Source organism: Desarmillaria tabescens (genome assembly GCF_030435595.1).
Source record: "Desarmillaria tabescens strain CCBAS 213 chromosome Unknown EV420scaffold_15, whole genome shotgun sequence".
Lineage (NCBI taxonomy): Eukaryota > Fungi > Basidiomycota > Agaricomycetes > Agaricales > Physalacriaceae > Desarmillaria > Desarmillaria tabescens.
The window spans coordinates 586,618-602,506 of NW_026848314.1; the positions used below are offsets into that span (position 1 = coordinate 586,618).

A 15,889-nucleotide genomic window follows, 5' to 3' on the forward strand; every position below is an offset into this window, starting at 1 on the left:
CCGGCTTTACCCGTAAGGAAATATTATCATTTCTTGGATCATTTCTACTCTATTTTCTGCTCGAATCTATCAATGCTTGGGCCTGTACAGAACGCGCCATGACCATGCATTTGAAAGGGAGAGGGGAGCTGTGCGTCGTCAGGTAACGATCTACAAATGAAGGGGGAAATCTACCTCATGAATCCGCCAGTAAACTTGTCGCTTGGTTCAATGACACGACCATCGGAATCGACAGCCTTTGAAACAGAGAGTGTTGATGCAATGGATGCGATGGCGATCCAGGCAGTATTCAAAGCGAGGTACCGACCGGGGCAGACGCTACACAAGATATGTCATGCGAGTGATACATGAACAAGAACACGAACCGTCTGCCATAACCGAACGCAGCCATTGGATCAGGAGGAAGTTCTTTGCCTTCTTTCTTCATGAAACGTTCAGGATCGAATATTGTAGGGTTTGGATAGTCCTTCTCATTGTGGAGCACTGCCCTGTGATATTGATCAGACAACACCAATTACACTAATCATGCAAGCACTGACCACGTATTCGCGATAATAGTTGCGCCTAAAAAACGGCGCGTTCAGAACAGCCCCAAGACTTGGCGACACCGAGACTTACCGCCAGGAATATAATACCCTTTGTATACATCATCTGTCACACTACGATGGGGGATACCTGAGCGGAAGCCTTTAATACCACCACTCAGAGTCTATCAGAAACTCTTACTCAGGGGGAAAACAGGATTCCATCTGAGCGCTTCAGATAGGACCGCGTCAATATAGGGAAGCTGTGGATGATCATCAAAATTTGGCAAGCGAAATCCGCCCACCACTGCATCCAACTCTGCTTGAGCCTTGGCTTGTACTTCGGGATAAAGCATAAAGGCCAAGATCGCTGAAAGAACAGTCGAGACCGTCTGTATGATAAAGGTGTCAAAAACTGATAGAAACCGAAGAGTAGAAACTGGTCTTACAGTATCGGCACCCCCTCAATACAGCAAAGGAAAGCGTCAGATTTTAACAACCACCAACTTGAGATATGCTCACCAGTAAAGGCTACTCCTGCGGCGTTCTTGATGATTTCTAAGGAAGTCTCCGAGTTGTCAGAAAGTTCGGTCTCTTTCATCTTCCTGAGATTCTCAGAAACAAAGGAAAGTGCCTCATTGCCATTCGCCTTCGATTTGACTGAGAATGCGACATTGAAGCTTGACGGTTTCGATGGACACTTACAATCGACTCTGAAGCATACGCGAAGGGCTCTTCTATCATGGCTCGAGCATCTTTCATCCACGTCTTCGCAAGCTTCCTGAATTTCGCACCAGGAAACCAATCTTGGTAAATGTATTCGTAAGAACCATGGACTAGTATAGTTCAAATGGGACTTACCGGGTACACGGCTCAAAATGGGAAGATAGTCGACGAGGAAGGTACCTTCTGTCCCGCCAATACGAAGTGCCTCGTTGCTCTGATCCGCCAACCGCACAAACACGTCGCCATCCGGGTCTACGTCGTAATCGTAGACGATCTTCATTATAATTGAGCCAGCGTGACTAGGAGGTGGGTGGGATTCAGATAAACGGATACCTCTGTGCAAAATACTTACTGACGGATGTGATGAAAAGTCTCACTAGGTGATTTGATAAGTTGTCGTAGTAGTACCGACGTAGCCTTCAGCTGCACAAGATAATAAGCTGGAACAGCGCGAGGCTGGAAATATTGGTGAAACATTCTTCGGTGCGTTCTAAGAAGATATGACATCAACATTGACTGGGCTTTATAAATCACCAACCTCCACCAGTTAGAATATCTCATGAAACCCAGGCTGAAGCCCCATCCCGATAGATGCAGCATATTGAAATCTACGACATTAAGAGATTAGAACTCATAAAGATATATCATGCCAACCTGGTCTATCAGAGTAGTTTCCTGAGCGCTTTTCAAGCAACTCCGTAACTGCTTCTGCGGAGTTGAGGACGATCGTCTGATTACCTGGAGAGCTCAGATACAAGATATCGCCGTAGGTGGATGACCACTTCGCAAAGGTGAGCCATGGATGGTCGACGGGGATGTCCCATAGGTTACCGATGAGGGGAAGACCTTTTGGACCGGGAGGCAAAGGCGAGGATCGAGAGAGGCGGAAGCGACGGTATAATAGGAACACCGCTATCGCAAGAGAGAGGAACAGAGGAGTAGTTGAATACATGTAGAGCACGAAATATAAGGAGTTAGTGAGAACGAAGAATCGTATTTATCTTATATGGGATTGGACGGGCCGGGGGTAGTAGCTGTGAATTTTAAGAAGGGTATGTCTGACAGAGATCGTATCAGAAGTAAAATGGGTGCATGTGAGAGTGAATTCGACTTGCAGAAGCTTTTCCACAAACATATGACTGTCAGAAGTCGTAATGTCGTAGAGCCTGACAAACATACCCCACGGCTTTCTTGAATGATACCAGGACGCAAGATAGCCGAGGGTGCTCAGCTGCATGAACGTACAGAATCCATGAAAATAGCTAGCATAAGACCGTGCACTCGCAATACTGAGATGAAGCCTAAGAAACACCGGCGGCTTCTAGAACCACATATGCAACATACGTCGGCGCGGTCCGGCCCCGATGACGCGAAAATGTAGACCGTAAGCAAAACAAAGATGACGCGGAGAAGCCTAGCAGAAGAACTGATTTAAGCAGGCAAGGCATTGAACTGGCTTCTTATCTGTGGATTGTCTTGTCAGGTGTATGTTGAATGAGCCAAAGATGGCATCTGGGTGAGAGCACGTACGCGAAAAACGGACTTGTGTTCCCATGCCATGGAGAGGACCGGGTGAAGGTCTAAGACGTACAGTGTCATCGATACTAGTTTAGGCGGACAGGACGAGAATCGGAACGCCAGACTATTATAGGAAGCGCCAACTGTCGTTACTAAAGATGCCTTCTGCAATTTTTTTGTGGTGCACCAAGATTACAATTTATTTTGAGAACTAAGGAAGCAAAGCGTCCTGCCATGGATTGCAGTACCAGAATCATCAGAGCGTAGTACAACAAGAGTACTGTATGTAAGATAACATCAAGGACCGTCTTGCGACTATGAATTGACGCGCACCTTCATTACTGTTCAACATGATCGAAAATCTTCCCTTTGAATTGATACGGGTGATCACGTCGATTACTACCACCATCATTCAATTGTATGCTGAAAATTACATCCGGTCGGCATACCCTTGGGGTTGCGGTAGCATTTTACTATTTGCATGTTGGCATACCGGTATGACATCACCTTCAGAATGGCAAGGACCGCTACCACACCTCTTGGGAATGCTAGAAATGTTCACGGACATGGGGGTTAACGATTAGCATTCGGAGCTCGGGCCGGAATGGTTTGAAACATGCACAAACAACTTGCTTAGTCAGCGTGCACGCAAACGAGCGAACACGTCGATACTGCATTCAGACATCCTTCTTGCATTCCCGTCGCCGTCTGTTCCAACCATGAACGTCTTCCGGTTGTTTGGTACGTCCTCCAGGGCAATTTTACTCGGCGGTTCGTTGCTAATGGCGAATTACAGGCGACCTGTCTCACTTGGCTTCGATTTTCATACTTTTGCATAAAATACGGACCACCCGTTCATGTCGAGGTGCGTGTGCTGCCCTTTTCTAATGGAGCTCTCTAATGCTTTCTCGCGTGTAGGCATATCGTTCAAAACTCAAGCACTCTATGTCGCCATTTTTGCCACACGTTATCTTGACCTGTTGTACCGCTGGGTCTCCATCTACAACTTTGTGATGAAGGTGTTCTTCATTGCCAGCAGCTGCTACATCCTCTATCTCATGCGATATCGCTTCCGGTGCGTGCCACTTAGGCGGACCTAGTTTTCGTACTAATGGACGCGTACAGGCCCACCCACGATCCCTCTATAGACACCTTCCGCGTCGAGTACCTCTTGGGACCATGTGTAGTCCTCTCGCTCATCTTCAACTACAAGTTTACTTTCACGGAAATCCTTTGGTCGTTCTCCATCTTCCTCGAGTCTGTAGCCATCCTTCCTCAGCTGTTCATGCTGCAACGAACAGGCGAAGCCGAGACAATTACAACCCACTACTTGGCCGCGCTGGGTGTTTACCGTGCATTGTATATTCCAAATTGGATATACCGGTGAGTTGGGGCGATCCCTTGGCGTTCTCGTACTCGTGGCTTACACATGGCGTACAGCTACTTTACAGACGGCGTTGTCGATCCCATAGCCGTGACTGCCGGAATAGTTCAGACCGGACTGTACCTCGACTTCTTCTATGTATATTTCACGAAGTACGTGTTCTCTGCTTCGAGTTGCAATGTATACTGAAGGCCCTCTTATCTAGGGTATTACAGGGTCAAAAGTTCGAACTGCCGGCATAACTTACGAGCTTTCATGAGAGGATATGGGGTAGCAAATTATACAAGGGTACCTCATGGACTGAGGACTGGATCACTTGTCCTTCGAGAGAACCTCTTTATAATCTTTGCTTTCCAGCCTGGTCAGGAAAATTAATAACGACGTTGTAATTTGCCTTGGACGTTATCCATATATCAGACCCTTAGAGCGACTGATGTTGCCAGTGCCTACTCTGAGCTTGCTTGAGAATGCCAGCAGCTGAAATGGTTAATCTTTCTGGGTAGGGCGATGCATCGACTCGCAGTTGAGTGAAACAAAATCCGTTGAAGGAGCAATATAAGAATACAGATGTGTGGATCCCTTCGTAGAACATGACACCGTAAGGCTCACACCTTGACAACTGTGTACTTGACAGCTGGATACTTCCTCTCCCTCAATTCTTGGACGTAGCTGTGCACTATGAACAGGCCATCTATGGGAGAACAGGTATCAGACTCAGGAGCGGTGGAAATCTCAGGCCAAACGTACAGAATTGGATCAACCATATGAGGGCGTAAATCGCAGTAATCGCCGCTTTTGATACGTTTAGTGCAGTACGACAAACACTTACTGCGTCCTGGGCGCTGAGGTCGCCCTCGAAGGAATTCGTGCAGTCGGTGCTAGCTTGGTTATCGTATTTATTGCTGTACAGCTGGATCAAGGCAATGACTCCTAGAACCAAGCTGGCGATGAACGAGCCGAATTGCATGCCATTGAACGCTGCAACCAGCTTTACTCTTGCTGTGAGTGCCCCGATCAAACTGCGATAAAGTTAGTATCTGTTTTAGAAGAGGGGTAGGCAGCGTACCCGAAGAGAGAGATGAGGACGATGAAGGTGTATAGAGCGGCGGTGACCCAGACCATGATTTCGTGGCTTTTGCTTAGGACGAGCGAGTGATTCATGATATCTTTGACGTTAATCCATCCTCCTGCAGCGACAAGAGCGCTGCCGAGGAACGTCAGAGCTGTGATGATCTGCGTGAGGGAGCATTTTAGGATACGCAAAGGTCACAGCAGGAGCATACACACCACGACACCCAGACGCAAGGGCAAGCAGCAAAGAAAATGATGCCAACGCATATTTTATAAGAGAAGAATGTGCAGAAAGAGATTTTCCCTATGCTCAAGCGGTCTGGAGGGTTTTATATTATTTCGAATGACGCAAGTCTAAGGTTCATCGAGACTGAATACAGATAGTGACGGAGAGTTTCGGAATTTTCGATCGAGCATACATAGCCAGAATAGAACACAGGTTTAGGAAGTGAGACTCAGAAGAGGCTTAGACAGGAGCGACGGCGGGGGTCCGTAGAGCATCGCAGAAGAACGTCAGCGTGCGGACGAACGCCGGCGGGTGGTCAGTGCCATTTCAGGACAGGTGGCTGGACCAAAAAAGGAAAAGCAACCGCGCAAAACTTTTTTCGCGCAGAAACGTCCTTTATCAGGGGCGCGCCAAATCCATCATCGCTGCGGACAGGGCGCGCAGCAGGAACATGAAGCGAAGAGCACTCGTCTCTTTCTGACCATGATTATCCTGGAAGAGGATGATGAATGTACGCCTCTGAAGGGTGACTCGACGACGCCGGTGTCTCCTACTTCACCTTCACAGCTTTCCTCGCCTGATTCACCGCCTTCGTATAATGAAGCGGTTATTTGTGGCCCTCCCAGTCGTCACCCGTCGTACGATGCCATTCCTATCCCTGAGCAGTTGGATATGGAGTCTCTGGACCGAACGGTACCTGATAAGAGGCGGCGAAGGAGGAATAGGCGCAAGGTTCATATGATGCTGCTGTTCTTGGCTCTTACGGGGTGTATTGTATTCTGGTTAACGTTTGCGATTGTACGTTGAGCTTTTTCCGTTCTGAGTCTAACACCGCTTACATGGATGATTTAGTTCTTTCAACCTCGTGGACTTGCTGTAAGCTCGATCGTTCATTCCTGGTACTATGTGATCTTAATTTTCATCGTTTAGAGAAACCCACCTCCGGGGCCACCTCCAGATGTAAGTGACTTGGTCTGGGGCGCGTTCTCCAGCACTCATATTGATTTAGCGCAAGGGTGGTAAACATCATGGGCCGCCTTCGGAAGAAGATGGGGTATGTTTTCTTCTCAGGGTAAAACAATAATTCGTTCTTATGTCGGTGTAGTCTCGGGGTCCTCCAGACGGCGACGACGGCGTAAGTGTTTCTTTAAGACGTACTGCTTTCTTCAAGTCTCAAGATTTAACAGTCCCGAGGCGATGGTCCGCCTCCTGGGGATGTGGATGAGGGGGTGAGTCCCCACCAGCTAGATATCATTTCAACTGGAAGACCCATTTCTCTGTAGCCTCATGGTGATGGTCCACCTCCGGACGGTGATGATCACGATGGTGTAAGATCATCTTCTAATGCTACCGAGTCCACTCTGACCCACAGATTCTAGTATAAAGGACCTCGCGGCGTGCGTTGTACCTTCATACAGCGTCTGTTTCGACCTTACCTTTGCGTAGCCTGCAGAAGACCATGAATCTCAACATATCTTCCGGAATATCATGAGCCGGTCTTGAAGTTGAATGCAAAACATATGTGATCGCTTAGATTGGAGCAAGGTCCCACGTTCTTGTATATACCCTTCGAGATGAATCTGAATCTACTGAAGACTACGATTTGGCTGTACTGGAGGGGTTATGTCGGCGAGCTGTACTGAATCTGTGAGTCCCCTTTCCTTGGTTTTCTCAATCTAGTAAACCAAGTTCGAGAAAGTTAGCGGGCCATCACCGGCTATCCTTTTCTTCAGCTCTCCGACAGCTCCCTCGTCTTATAATTTTTCACTATTACGCAAGGGGCGATAAATAGGATTTCTTCTTTACATTTTTTTCCCCCTCGCGTAGCTACCTTGACAAAAGGATAAGTTGGCGGAGGGTCTTTTTCGATAGAATATCGCTTGGAATGTCATGGATACGAAGAACGAAAAACCGTTCCGTCCGTTCAAACACCCTTTAAGCTCTTTCCGGCCCGTGAGATCCGTGATAGTTACCGGCAAGTTACCGGGTCTTCTCCCTGCTGTCAACCCATGCAGAAGACCACAAAGTCCCCGCAGAACGAAGAAGCCGAAGTGAGTATTCTGGCCCTTGTCACAGTCTGTGCTAAAATACTGCTGCCAGAATGCCTACTCAAAGGCTGCAAAGGCGGAGCTGGGAAAGAAATACGACATTGCATTTCGCTTATACATCAAAGCCGCCGAGATCTTCCTGCACCTCAGTCGATCCAACGATGCGCGTGAGCAGGAAAAGTCGAAGTGGAAGATCAGTGCTTCTAAGGCTCTAGAAAGGGCCGAGAAGATCAAGGCTTTCACGCAGCAGAAAGCCACTTCGCCGTCGAGTAACCAATCCGCCGGGCCCGAAAACCGCTCGAATATGACCCTGACACCCGTCGGGGTGGACCACTTCTCCGAACGTAAGTCGTGCAGTCCGACATGAACGTACTGAACATACGGGTTACAGGTGAGCAAGATTATGTACTCCAGAAGGGCAGCGTTGTCAACGGGCTCAAGTTCCCAATGTGGGACGAAGAAGATCCGGATAGAAAGTCTACTTCGTTGTACGAGTATGTTGTTCTCTGTATCTTTGAGTGATTAGGTCCTTGAGGTGTTGACAGGGACCCTGATGGCCAGCCCAGTTTGTCACCGGAACAAGTAGAATCATCGACGGTTTGGCGACGGCCGGATGCCCTCGCGAATAATGAGTTTCTACCTCTAGGTTCAGATCCTAAGGCGCTTCGAATTAGGCCCCAGGATATTGTACAGCAGGTTGTTACGGACTGCTCTGTGTGTGCGTCCCTATCCGTAAGCTTGGAGCATTGTCGTAGATTTCCCTTGCGCGTAAGCCCGTCTCAAACTGTCTTGTACCAACGAGCTAACACCTTGGTGAAAGTCGCCCTCATGTCTATATTACTCCCGGCAGACTGGCCGCTGTGACGTCAAGGTTCTATTGAATGGAGCTTGCAGACGCGTATGTATAACGTTCTACGGTATTCTGTTATTCACTAACATGGTCATGCTATAGATAGGTCTGTATCTTTCCAAGTCACTGTCGCCCTTTGATTGACAAGTCGTACCTCAGTCATTGATGATAAGCTGCCCTGCCACCCCACTCTCTCTTCTTTGATGTGCATGACCTGTCGTGTCCAAGAAGGCTCCGATCCACCGAGGTCGGTGATTTGGCCGAGTCTCATCGAGAAAGCCGTGTGTTGTTTCTGATTTTCATGTTCATGCGCTTTCCTAATGGACGAACGGAAATAGTACATGAAGTTAATGGGAGGATACGATTTCCCTGGATCGTGCGTCGCAATTCTCATTTACCTTTTTATCTGATTCAATTCTGCAGCCTAGAAATTCTTGCATCGACCTTCAGTCAGTCTTTCTACTGTTTGGGGTTCTTTTGTATTTTCTAATGTCCAGTAGCATATTTGGCGGGTGGATTCCCGAGCAGTTAGATATTCAAAGGTACGCCACTGTATAGGGAAATTCTGGAACATGCAGTTAAAGCTGTCCATAGCAGTAACTTTGAACGTGAAAAGACCTGGTCTAAACTTCTAGAAGGCTTCACTCGCGGTGAGTCACGCCACGCTCGGAACATGCAAATTCTGATCATCCTAAAAGGTGACTGTGTTTTAACATTGGGGACTGGCGCGAGACCCGGCATACGCTGGGATTTAGTTGATATCTTGTCGTCCCACAGCTATGCAGTAATAGGTACGCAGGGCTTTCGCTGTAGGAGAGAACGTCCGTAACTCCGATACCACGCAGACGTCGAGGAAAATGACAAAGAGCGAGTATTAACCGTTTTGGACCCGTGGACATCCCCAGATGATGATAAGCAGGAGACAAGTTAGTGAAATCACTGTGCATTGATAGAAGATCTCTCAAGTGTATTAGGAATCTTGCGTATACCATGGTCGGATGCTCTTGTCGTCTTTGACGGCATCTATCTCAGCTGGGATCCGCGGCGTTGGAAGAACACATTGACATTCCACGGGTTCGCGCAATGATTCTTTTGTCACGCTTGCTATTACTTACTCCGGTTGTAGACGATGGAAAAAGAAAGCATGTGCTAATGGTAAGAAGCTGATCGGCCATGCCAACGTTGCCATTCGCCTCATTGTTGTTACAGGTTGCACGCGTCAACTCAGAGCCAACTTCAGCGTTACGGACGGTGCAGTCAACGAGGATGACTGAGATCTGGGTCTTATTAACGCGACACCTTTCAACAAGCCGGGAGACGTCTGAATTCATAGCTTTACAAGTGGAAACAGATGATGACAACATCAAGGTTTGCGATAACAGCCTACTCTCCGCAAAGGTAATATCCAAGTTTCCTATACGCTACTTTTATTTCACGCGTGCTGCAGGGAGTGTACACAAATAGCACACATGTACTGGTGAGTTTCTGTCGGTCTACATCAGACGCCATGTTCATACCAATCAGGTCAAATCTAGAATTTCCAAGAATCAACCTTCTGGAACTTTGGTTATACTTGCCTCGTACGACGGGAAGTCTCAAGATGTTGGTTTTACGTTGACAGTATATGCCCGTTCTGCTATCATGGTCTCATGGGATACCAATGTCCCGATACCGCCGTTCACGACAGAGGTGCCTTATATATGGATACCCCAACTGAACGCCTCGCTCACAGCGGATTAGATTGACAGCTCATTCACCCAGAAGAATGCGGGAGGCAATTCCACGTTTCCGACATATATGGTCAACCCTCAATATCATCTACAAATTCACCCCATGGCGCATATTCGGAGTAAATCCAAAGTCAGCTTGACCATGCATACAGCCAAAGATTTGCCTGTCAATATAACGGTTGTGTGGTCTCAGGGCCAGCGGGTATTTGAGTGAGCTTAACTTTCCCATCTTCAAATAGGATATGCGCTAACGTTGGATAGGCTGGCTGAGAAAGACGTCGTCTCCAGCTCGGGTGCTTACAGCTATGGTTTAGCCAGGCTTTCGCAAGAACTGGGAGGTAGGATAACTAGGCCAGACTCGTACGTCTTTCGAACTGACATCAGTCTTCTGTACATAGCCGGGGACTACAACGTCATACTCTCGGCCCTCGAGCCATACAAGACTGGCTCATATCATTTGAAGGTGGAGAGTACTTCGCGGTTTGACCTGACTCCCATTCCACAGGAAGGCGTCGGGATGTACAGCAGGGTTATTCGTGGAGCATGGTGAGTCGGCGCATACTCTAGGCGATCACACCGCTCTGATACGTATACCTAGGGATGCCGATACCGCGGTGGGAGGCCCTAGCTTCAAGCAGTATGCGCACAACCCCGTATATGAGGTCGACTGTCCATCAGCCGCTCAGATAAAGTAAGCATGCTCCATACTATCTAACATTCTCGCTCTTCATAAAATGACTCTACAGAGTCCGGCTACAGCTCGTTCGGCCTTCCTCCAGTTCTCCGCTCAACGTCACTATATACCCCGCCGACGCATCTGAATATACCTCTTCACATCTAGCCACGTCTGGCGCATACGATGATGCCATCTCTGGCGTCGTCACACCTCAGATATCCCTCAACCGAGGGAAATACTGGATCATACCCTCGACGTTTAATCCGGGAATCGAAGCTGCGTTCCAGCTGATTGTTTATAGTTCTGTCTCGGGAGTAGAAGTTGAACTGCGGCCGACGTGTGCAAAGTCCTGAACCTGGGAGTGTTCGTCTATCGGCAGCTCAGTGTGCAAACCTGGAGAGGCAGATGGAGTTCAGCTCGTTCTATTCGGCTGTCGGTATTCCACATCTTTATCTAATATAAATGCAGAATAAAACCAACAGCCAGTTTTCATGTTTATTCCCTCCTCCATCTGTGTCAGCGTCATCTGAGAGCAGACTGTAGACTATCTACTTAGGGAAGTAAATTAAATAAATAAATCATTAAAAAATTCCCAGACCGACTCGGAGTCAGGAATCCAAGACAAAGCTCCTCTACCACCACCACCACCAACATTTATCTCGCCCATGTCGATGTTGAAGCAGTACCGCCATCGTGGTGAAATCAAGACCATACCTTACTCCCCTTCAAGCCCCCCTCCTTCGCCTGAGCTCAAGATACTATTGGACTTATCCGCATCACCCAGGTTCTACGAACACCTGCAAAAAGACCACTCCTCTGTCGTAAACCTCAAACATCCTAAAACAGACCATGAAAGCTTGAAGGCGCGTCTACAACTTCTACTCATTGAGCGAGGTTTAACAAGTTTAAACAGGAGGCAGACGCACAGAGAAAGTTGTTCAGTGCTCAGGAGGCCCGGCTGCAGCGCCAAATCGATCAGCTGGTATCCAGATTCAGGGATCTAGAAGCCAGAAACAAGGTGAAAGAAGCCAGAGACAAGGTGAAAGACCGAGAGATTAGTAAACTAGCAGCCAAGGTCGAGGCGAGAGAGCGTGAACTGGATGAGCAACTTCGGTATGAGGTTGCGGACCGTTTCTGCCGAGGTAAATTTGTTTTTCAGGGCGGTTTGCTGTTTTACTATTTTACTGATTGGATACTCTAGGTTTGGTGGATATGCTCTGCAACAAGCTAGACAAGTTACCAGATCTACTCTCCGATCTAGCATCTGAACTTCACAGGCCAGCATTGAGATATAGTACGCAAATTCCAGCGGCAGTACTCAAGAGATTCGATGCTAACAAAACTATTCCCAGCCCCGAACGCCTTTGTACTGCTCACTTATCATCATCATTATAACGACAACTCGCTACCAGATTGTCTTCTACCAATTTTCGGAACATGTCCACCAGCTGAATGTATCCATCCTCGGGGACATCACGCCTAGAGCCAGGACGATTCTTACTGAGCTCGATACCTTCATGAGCGGTCCTTGCGGCGATGACCTCCGTCTTCTGATTCATCTTTGGGCGGTCCGTGCAGGTCTGGGCAGCACACGGAACCTGTTAGCGCACCCGGTCCCCGATTCCGCATTTGCGTCAGAAATGCTTCACGAATTCATCTCCGACCCGGAACAGCAAGCCCTGATGGAACGTATCTTGCCTTCTCTGATTGAAGATGTCGGCGTCAGCGAAAACATCAAGTACTTTGTATATTAATGGTGATACCGATTGTCAAGGCGCGAGACTAGTATTGTGGTAGCTCTAGAGTCTAGGTCGTTTTATCTTGTATCTCTTGTTTATCCTCAAATACCCTTGTATGATTGTGTTTTAAATGGCAAGTTTGACTCTTTACAACGGGAACACATTGTGTACAAATATCGCGACACACAAAGTTCTACCGTACTTCATTTCGTTTCAGGACGGTGCTGGCTCGCGACGGCCGGATGCCCTCGCGAATAATGAGTTCCTACCTCTGGGCTCAGATCCTAAGGCGCTTCGAACTAGGCCACAGGATATTGTGCAGCAGGTTGTCACGGACTGCTCTGTGTGCGCATCCCTATCCGTAAGCTTGGAGCATTGTCGTAGATTTCCGTTACGCGTAAGCCCGTCTCAAATTGTCTTGTACCAACGAGCTGACAACTTCGTGAAAGTCGCCCTCATGTCTATATTACTCCCGGAAGACTGGCCGCTGCGATGTAAAGGTCCTAGTGAATGGAGCTTGCAGACGCGTATGTATGACGTTTTAGGTATTCTGTTGTTAACTAACACGGCCATGCTATAGATAGGTCTGTATCTTTCCAAGTCACTGTCGCCCTTTGATTTACAAGTCGTACCTCAGTCATTGATGATAAGCTGCCCTACCACCCCACCCTCTCTTCTTTGATGTGCATGACCTGTCGCGTCCAAGAAGGCTCAGATCCACAGAGGTCGGTGATTTGGCCGAGTCTCATCGAGAAAGCCGTGTGTTGTTTCTGATTTTCATGTTCATGCGCTTTCCTAATGGACGAACGGAAATAGTACATGAAGTTAATGGGAGGATACGATTTCCCTGGATCGTGCGTCGCAATTCTCATTTACCTTTTTATCTGATTCAATTCTGCAGCCTAGAAATTCCTGCATCGACCTTCAGTCAGTCTTTCTACTGTTTGAGGCACTTTGTATTTTCTAATGTCCATTGTCCAGTAGCATTTTTGGCGGGTGGATTCCCGAGCAGCTAGATATTCAGAGGTACGCCATTGTATAGGGAAATTCTGGAACATGCAGTTAAAGCTGTCCGTAGCAGTAACTGTGAACGTGAAAAGACCTGGTCTAAACTTCTAGAAGGCTTCACTCGCGGTGAGCCGCACCACACTCGGAACATGCAAATTCTGATCGTCCTGAAAGGTGACTGTGTTTTAACATTGGGGACTGGCGCGAGACCCGGCATACGCTGGGATTTAGTTGATATCTTGTCGTCCCACAGCTATGCAGTAATAGGTACGCAGGGCTTTCGCTGTAGGAGAGAACGTCCGTAACTCCGATACCACGCAGACGTCGAGGAAAATGACAAAGAGCGAGTATTAACCGTTTTGGACCCGTGGATATCCCCAGATGATGATAAGCAGGAGACAAGTTAGTGGAATAGTTGCGCATTGATAGAAGATCTCTCAAATGTTCTAGGAATCTTGCGCATACCATGGTCAGATGCCCTTGTCGTCTTTGACGGCATCTATCTCAGCTGCAACTCAGCTGGGATCCGCGACGCTGGAAGAATACATTGACATTCCACGGGTTCGCGCAATGATTCTTTGTCACGCTTGCTATTACTTACTCCGGTTGTAGACGATGGAAAAAGAAAGCATGTGCTAATGGTAAGAAGCTGATCGGCCATGCCAACGTTGCCATTCGCCTCATTGTTGTTACAGGTTGCACGCGTCAATTCAGAGCCAACTTCAGCGTTACGGACGGTGCAGTCAACGAGGATGATGAGATCTGGGTCTTATTAACGCGACACCTTTCAACGAGCCGGGAGACGTCTGAATTCATAGCTTTACAAGTGGAAACAGATGATGACAACATCAAGGTTTGCGATAACAGCCTACTCTCCGCAAAGGTAATATCCAATTTCCTATACGCTACTTTTATTTCACGCGTGCTGCAGGGAGTGTACACAAATAGCACACATGTACTGGTGAGTTTCTGTCGGTCTACATCAGACGCCATGTTCATACCAATCAGGTCAAATCTAGAATTTCCAAGAATCAACCTTCTGGAACTTTGGTTATACTTGCCTCGTACGACGGGAAGTCTCAAGATGTCGGTTTTACGTTGACTGTGTATGCCCGTTCTGCTATCACGGTCTCATGGGATACCAATGTTCCGATACCGCCGTTCACGACAGAGGTGCCTCATATATAGATTACCCCAACTGAATGCTTCACTCACAGCGGATTAGATTGACAGCTCATTCACCCAGAAGAATGCGGGAGGCAATTCCACGTTTCCGACGTATATGGTCAACCCCCAATATCATCTACAAATTCACCCCATGGCGCATATTCGGAGTAAATCCAAAGTCAGCTTGACCATGCATACAGCCAAAGATTTGCCTGTCAATATAACGGTTGTGTGGTCTCAGGGTCAGCGGGTATTTGAGTGCGCTTAACTTCCAATCTTCAGTTGTGATACGTGCTAACGTTGGATAGGCTGGCTGAGAAAGACGTCGTCTCCAGCTCGGGTGCTTACAGCTATGGTTTAGCCAGGCTTTCGCAAGAACTGGGAGGTACAGTAACTAGGCTTGACTCATACAGTCTTTCCAACTGACAGTCAGTCTACATAGCTGGGGACTACAACGTCATACTCTCGACCCTCGAGCCGGACAAGACTGGCCCATATCACTTGAAGGTCGAGAGTACTTCGCGGTTCGATCTGACTCCCATTCCACAGGAATGCGTCGGGATGTACAGCAGGGTTATTCGTGGAGCGTGGTGAGTCAGTGCATACTCTAGACCACCACATCGTTCTGATACGTATACCTATGGACTCCGATACAGCAGTTGGAGGCCCTAGCTTCAAGCAGTATGTACACAACCCTATATATGAGGTCGACTGTCCATCAGCTGCTCAGATAAAGTAAGCATGTTCCATACTATCTAACATTCTTGCTCTTCATAAAATGACTCTACAGAGTCCGGCTACAGCTCGTTCGGCCTTCTCCAGTTCTCCGCTTAACGTCACCATATACCCCGCCGACGCATCTGAATATACCGCTTCACATCTAGCTACGTCTGGCGCATACGACGATGCTATCTCTGGCGTCGTCACACCTCAGATATCCCTCAACCGAGGGAAATACTGGATCATACCCTCGACGTTTAATCCGGGAATCGAAGCTGCGTTCTAGCTGATTGTTTATAGTTCTGTCTCGGGAGTAGAAGTTGAACTGCGGCAGAGGTGTGCAAAGGATTGAATCTGGGGATCTCGTTGAAGTCGTGCCGGCCAAGAGTTCTCAGCAGTTCAATGTTCTCAGCGAGAGAGGTCGATGGGGCGCAGAAGCTTGTTCTATCTCATGTCGATCGTCGGTATTCCGTATCTTTATCCAATACAAATGCAGAATAAA

At 47.9% G+C, this 15,889-nt stretch overlaps 6 protein-coding genes across 6 annotated transcripts; 4 read left to right on the plus strand and 2 right to left on the minus strand.

Annotated features, from left to right (window-relative positions):
* Positions 1 to 49: 49 nt before the first annotated feature.
* EV420DRAFT_1269442 (cytochrome P450) lies at positions 50 to 2,202 on the minus strand (the record flags this gene model as incomplete). The annotated part of the gene is made up of 12 exons (XM_060467506.1): positions 50 to 128; positions 175 to 318; positions 366 to 488; positions 609 to 675; positions 727 to 916; positions 974 to 987; positions 1,047 to 1,173; positions 1,230 to 1,330; positions 1,386 to 1,549; positions 1,603 to 1,740; positions 1,789 to 1,858; positions 1,905 to 2,202. The coding sequence occupies 12 exons, from the start codon at positions 2,200 to 2,202 to the stop codon at positions 50 to 52; spliced, it is 1,515 nt and encodes a 504-aa protein (XP_060331515.1).
* A 1,201-nt stretch (positions 2,203 to 3,403) lies between these two features.
* EV420DRAFT_1308064 (ER lumen protein retaining receptor-domain-containing protein) lies at positions 3,404 to 4,646 on the plus strand. Its single transcript, XM_060468516.1, has 6 exons — positions 3,404 to 3,509; positions 3,565 to 3,633; positions 3,687 to 3,843; positions 3,894 to 4,151; positions 4,209 to 4,304; positions 4,358 to 4,646. Exons 1-6 carry the CDS (start codon positions 3,488 to 3,490, stop codon positions 4,392 to 4,394), a joined length of 639 nt encoding a protein of 212 aa, XP_060331516.1. The 5' UTR covers positions 3,404 to 3,487; the 3' UTR covers positions 4,395 to 4,646.
* Positions 4,647 to 4,668: 22 nt separating this feature from the next.
* EV420DRAFT_1539372 (uncharacterized protein) lies at positions 4,669 to 5,711 on the minus strand. Its single transcript, XM_060473043.1, has 4 exons — positions 5,440 to 5,711; positions 5,219 to 5,385; positions 4,900 to 5,171; positions 4,669 to 4,843 (listed from the first exon to the last, which is right to left on the minus strand). The coding sequence occupies exons 1-4, from the start codon at positions 5,488 to 5,490 to the stop codon at positions 4,758 to 4,760; spliced, it is 576 nt and encodes a 191-aa protein (XP_060331517.1). The 5' UTR covers positions 5,491 to 5,711; the 3' UTR covers positions 4,669 to 4,757.
* A 64-nt stretch (positions 5,712 to 5,775) lies between these two features.
* EV420DRAFT_313856 (uncharacterized protein) lies at positions 5,776 to 6,991 on the plus strand. Its single transcript, XM_060481671.1, has 7 exons — positions 5,776 to 6,247; positions 6,302 to 6,325; positions 6,380 to 6,409; positions 6,459 to 6,503; positions 6,555 to 6,584; positions 6,637 to 6,777; positions 6,829 to 6,991. The coding sequence occupies exons 1-6, from the start codon at positions 5,933 to 5,935 to the stop codon at positions 6,730 to 6,732; spliced, it is 540 nt and encodes a 179-aa protein (XP_060331518.1). The 5' UTR covers positions 5,776 to 5,932; the 3' UTR covers positions 6,733 to 6,777; positions 6,829 to 6,991.
* A 555-nt stretch (positions 6,992 to 7,546) lies between these two features.
* Positions 7,547 to 11,085, plus strand: EV420DRAFT_1677658 (uncharacterized protein; the record flags this gene model as incomplete). Its single annotated transcript, XM_060479167.1, has 21 exons — positions 7,547 to 7,841; positions 7,889 to 7,991; positions 8,043 to 8,283; positions 8,318 to 8,399; positions 8,507 to 8,628; positions 8,686 to 8,723; positions 8,776 to 8,796; positions 8,848 to 8,889; positions 8,942 to 8,997; positions 9,046 to 9,138; positions 9,193 to 9,273; positions 9,304 to 9,421; positions 9,474 to 9,528; positions 9,578 to 9,745; positions 9,795 to 9,824; positions 9,872 to 10,036; positions 10,088 to 10,287; positions 10,339 to 10,415; positions 10,476 to 10,623; positions 10,676 to 10,768; positions 10,824 to 11,085. Coding segments are annotated over 21 exons (2,490 nt in total), but the record flags the coding sequence as incomplete, so codon positions are not given.
* A 333-nt stretch (positions 11,086 to 11,418) lies between these two features.
* Positions 11,419 to 15,673, plus strand: EV420DRAFT_1677667 (uncharacterized protein; the record flags this gene model as incomplete). Its single annotated transcript, XM_060479168.1, has 20 exons — positions 11,419 to 11,574; positions 11,658 to 11,895; positions 11,955 to 12,067; positions 12,166 to 12,498; positions 12,710 to 12,853; positions 13,073 to 13,076; positions 13,130 to 13,251; positions 13,309 to 13,346; positions 13,399 to 13,419; positions 13,477 to 13,518; positions 13,754 to 13,767; positions 13,822 to 13,902; positions 14,196 to 14,383; positions 14,432 to 14,461; positions 14,509 to 14,673; positions 14,726 to 14,925; positions 14,976 to 15,052; positions 15,110 to 15,257; positions 15,390 to 15,402; positions 15,458 to 15,673. The coding sequence occupies 20 exons, from the start codon at positions 11,419 to 11,421 to the stop codon at positions 15,671 to 15,673; spliced, it is 2,343 nt and encodes a 780-aa protein (XP_060331520.1).
* Positions 15,674 to 15,889: the final 216 nt, after the last annotated feature.

Excerpts from the sequence above, each read along its gene's own strand:
- EV420DRAFT_1539372 (XM_060473043.1), bottom strand. The coding sequence starts at position 5,490 with ATGCGTTGGCATCATTTTCTTTGCTGCTTGCCCTTGCGTCTGGGTGTC. Across the intron at positions 5,172-5,218 it reads GTCCTCATCTCTCTCTTCGG|TTTGATCGGGGCACTCACAG; the intron begins GTACGCTGCCTA and ends ACTTTATCGCAG. Across the intron at positions 4,844-4,899 it reads CATATGGTTGATCCAATTCT|ATGGCCTGTTCATAGTGCAC; the intron begins GTACGTTTGGCC and ends GTTCTCCCATAG.
- EV420DRAFT_313856 (XM_060481671.1), top strand. The coding sequence starts at position 5,933 with ATGATTATCCTGGAAGAGGATGATGAATGTACGCCTCTGAAGGGTGAC. Across the intron at positions 6,326-6,379 it reads TTCAACCTCGTGGACTTGCT|AGAAACCCACCTCCGGGGCC; the intron begins GTAAGCTCGATC and ends TTCATCGTTTAG. Across the intron at positions 6,585-6,636 it reads CTCCAGACGGCGACGACGGC|TCCCGAGGCGATGGTCCGCC; the intron begins GTAAGTGTTTCT and ends AAGATTTAACAG.
- EV420DRAFT_1308064 (XM_060468516.1), top strand. The coding sequence starts at position 3,488 with ATGAACGTCTTCCGGTTGTTTG. Across the intron at positions 3,510-3,564 it reads GAACGTCTTCCGGTTGTTTG|GCGACCTGTCTCACTTGGCT; the intron begins GTACGTCCTCCA and ends GGCGAATTACAG. Across the intron at positions 3,634-3,686 it reads GACCACCCGTTCATGTCGAG|GCATATCGTTCAAAACTCAA; the intron begins GTGCGTGTGCTG and ends TCTCGCGTGTAG.